This window comes from Penaeus japonicus, unplaced genomic scaffold (assembly GCF_977035675.1).
Source record: "Penaeus japonicus unplaced genomic scaffold, GWHDUDI00000001_assembly GWHDUDI00000010, whole genome shotgun sequence".
Classification (NCBI taxonomy): domain Eukaryota; kingdom Metazoa; phylum Arthropoda; class Malacostraca; order Decapoda; family Penaeidae; genus Penaeus; species Penaeus japonicus.
Genome location: NW_028234412.1, coordinates 21,763,885 through 21,767,518, shown reverse-complemented (window position 1 = coordinate 21,767,518; position 3,634 = coordinate 21,763,885). Strand labels below are relative to the sequence as shown.

Below are 3,634 nucleotides of genomic sequence, written 5' to 3'. Positions count from 1 at the left end.
AGCTGCAATGTCAAACTTACTCTGTTAAGAATCACAGACAGGAAAGGGAAAACAATAATTATTTCAAGCATAGTTGTAAAGTATAGTCAGTGAAATGTCATAGCTATAAATATACATGTTTGTGATATGTGATTGCAAAAGTTTTGGTAAATGTTTAGAAGATAAACCCTGTCATAAAATGCTTTATATTGTGTTGCAATTGTATAGGCCATCCATCACATATTAAAAGAAGTTTCAAGTACATTTGGATAGACCTCAGCAATTATGTTCAAAAATCAAAATATTTTTCAAAACCAGTTTGTTTCTTCAAATCATTTATGCTTCATAGTATCGTCAGACTTAATTGGGAATCACTATTTACAAGGAAATGGTTTCTTGTAGAGACACACCTTTGAAAACAGTTAATCTGTTGTGTCCGGAATAGCATTATCCAAACAAAAATGCATGCATTCAATAAAAAGACCTTGAATGCTTATTATACTCAATATTCTAATATTGAATAAACAGATATAGTTTTATTTAATACCATCTTCAGATCCATTAATTCCTTTATGGTATGTACACTTTTCCTATTAATTCGAAACCCCTGCATTGGGACAATACAAGCTAGAATCCCCAGTCGTGGATGTCCGGGTGGCAAGTATTGTGCCAGCCCTTCAATTGATTTAGGCCTCATCATTCACACGCCTGGCATTGGGAATTCAAGGCTCGTGCGATTAATGAACAAGGCTAAACATGGGTTAATGAAACACAGACATACATAGGTGAGCAAAAACACAAACAAAAAAACAAACACAAAAATAATATATAGACAAACATATAATTGGAGACACCAACATGCATAACCCCCCCCCACCACCACACACATACACATACAGAGAGAGAGAGAGAGAGAGAGAGAGAGAGAGAGAGAGAGAGAGAGAGAGAGAGAGAGAGAGAGAGAGAGAGAGAGAGAGAGAGAGAGAGAGAGAGAGAGAGAGAGAGAGAGAGAGAGAGAGGAGAGAGAAGAGAGAGAGAGAGAGAGAGAGAGAGAGAGAGAGAGAGAGAGAGAGAGAGAGAGAGAGAGAGAGAGAGAGAGAGAGAGAGAGAGAGAGAGAGAGGTACTTCACTCTTATTCATAAAAATAATTCATTTCCTTTCACTATTGAGTAAATGAAGGAGTGAAATAACACAATTGGTTAAGTGCACTACACATGTGTCTGAGTGATCTAACAAATAACAGGAGAAAAATTAGTTTCCTCCCATGTAACATTATTAAAAAAAGCTTTTTGTTATCTACATTCCCAATATCTAAACAGAAAAATAAACCTTTTATTCTACAAATGATGGATAAGTGGAAATAGCATAGTACTATCATTGTAAATATACTATTTATGGAAATGTATCTACACTTTGAAGTGGCCTTATTCCAACCAAATAAATTAAATATTTACTAGTACATATAGAATACGATGCTTATTATTTCAATATTTTTTCTTTGAATTCAGCATATGTTAAATAATAAATTTTAATAATATAAACTCTCTGTTCACTAACCTAAAACTATCAACAGTTATGAACATTTTGCATCAGATTAACACACAATAAAATTATCTACTCATTCCTACAAAATGCACTGAGCAAATTATGAGTTTTAAAATCTATGGGGAAACTTCAGATCTTTGTGGCCTTCACACCTTTGGCGCTCTAGAAAGGCCAATAACACTTGCCATGTATACTCTGGGAAGACTGATTGCAGGCCTCCCAGTTGGTTATCACAATAAGGAACCAGTGCAAAGTCAGTCTTACCAAAATATAGGAGACAGAGGTTTGATGGCCATTGCAGGAAAGATGAAGATACAGAGGCAACAGTGAAGGCTTGGGTCAATGTAGATCTACTAGCAAGTTTTACCAAATTTATTACAGCACTTGGCCTTTTTTCCATGTGTAGGCTAATGTCTGAATAAATTTTGAACGGAAGGTGAATTCATTATAATCATTCTCTGCAACTTATCATTCAGAGCATAACCACTTCCACTACCATTATTGAATTTATTGAATCACTTTCACAGATCAGTAATAAAACGGAAAAATACATGCAACTAATAAAAGTACACAAATGCTGACACATATACAACAGCAGCAATTTTCAAGCAATAAGGGACTTTTAGTGATATAGTAGATCCAATAGACCAAAGATGTAAAACTCATTCACCACCAGACATAATGAGTGTACAGTATATGGGCTAAGGAAAAAGTAAGAGTAGTTTGCAATCAACTCTAAGGAGAGTTATATGCAAAAGTTTAAAGGTAAGTCTGGTCACCTCTTGTCCTTAACTGACGCTCTTAAAATCTCAATATAAATGATGTTCTTAAAAGGCAAGAGCACGGCTAAATCATGTAAAGCACAAAGCATAAGCACAAATGGACCACAGTTTGCATGAAGAGAAACAATTTGTCAATGACAACAACTGTGACTGATGTAATACTGTTTCAGTTTTGATAAACACAATATCCAATACTGAGCTATCTATCAGCGAGAATAACGGACTAAAGTTGTGTCAATACGTAGGATTCTATGCTCATCAGCGGGTTATACTACGAATGGAAAAAGTACTGGTAATATCAACAGGTTTCAATGTATTTGTTATGATTACCTTTAGTAATAATATTAGTTCTAAACTTTACAATCTGACTTATGAAACAGCTGATTGTAAATTACACCCAAACACATTAATTACAACAAATAAAACAAATAGCAAAATAACATTCTCAAAAGTAAATTCAGAAAACAAACTGGGATGGACTATATTTGCCTTCTGACACAACACAATTTCACCCTGAAAAGTCTGCAGCCATGTCACTCAGGGCTTTTTCACTCTTAATTACACACTGAAACACAAAGACAATGGCATGAGAGTGCACTAGGGAAACCCCTTCGATCAATCTTTTTCTTCCTCATCAACGTCAATCATGATCGAAGTTGACGAGACATGGAAAGCTTGACATTTCCGGGGGGTGAGGGAAGGGGACACCCCCTCCTCCACCACCTCCTCCTCCTTCTCATGCATGACTCAATTTCCGGCCCAAGCCTCCCATACAGCGCAATGCCCTTCGGTTTTCCAGGGGGCCCACTCCCTTCTGCAGCCAAGCGTCCGTGTCAAAGGGCGTGCTGAAGGGCGTGAGAGGTGAGCCAGGTGGACGACAACAAAGGGCGCTCCTCACCCGTTTGTTTACATCCTGTGCACCTTCGGCTCCGGGCGAAGGGGACCTCCTCATTTCCCGTTCCAGCCCTTCAACAAAGCCCATTTCACCTCTCAAACCATTCCACTCGGTCCCTTCTTGCCTCCTGCACCCTCGAGATTCAAAAAGGGACAATATCGTAGTGCACTAACCATCAATATCTGCGCCGCCTTCTCCAATTGCTCCATGTCTGACGGTGCGGGGCGGCGCGACTGCCATCTGCCGTCCGTCGCAAAGCATCATAGGCACGCACGAACGAACGCACGCTCTCCCACACACGTGGACGTTACATTTTACAAGTTCGGTTTTAGGGTTTTAAGGGAAGATTAAAGTGTTCAGGGTTGTTTCTGACATTAGAGAAAGGCAAGGGGTGTTCTATGACGATTCGCAATGTATCATCGAGGCAGGAACT

The 3,634-nt window shown here is 38.6% G+C and overlaps 1 protein-coding gene across 1 annotated transcript in view; it reads right to left on the bottom strand.

Moving 5' to 3' along the window:
- The window catches only part of LOC122267605 (exportin-4), a 30,976-nt gene extending 27,483 nt beyond the window's left edge, over nt 1–3,493 (bottom strand). Inside the window, exon 1 of the mRNA XM_086540994.1 lies at nt 3,375–3,493. Within this exon, the coding sequence (XP_086397120.1) occupies nt 3,375–3,410 (36 nt within the window). The 5' untranslated portion in view covers nt 3,411–3,493. The remainder of the gene's footprint in view (nt 1–3,374) is intronic.
- Nucleotides 3,494–3,634: the final 141 nt, after the last annotated feature.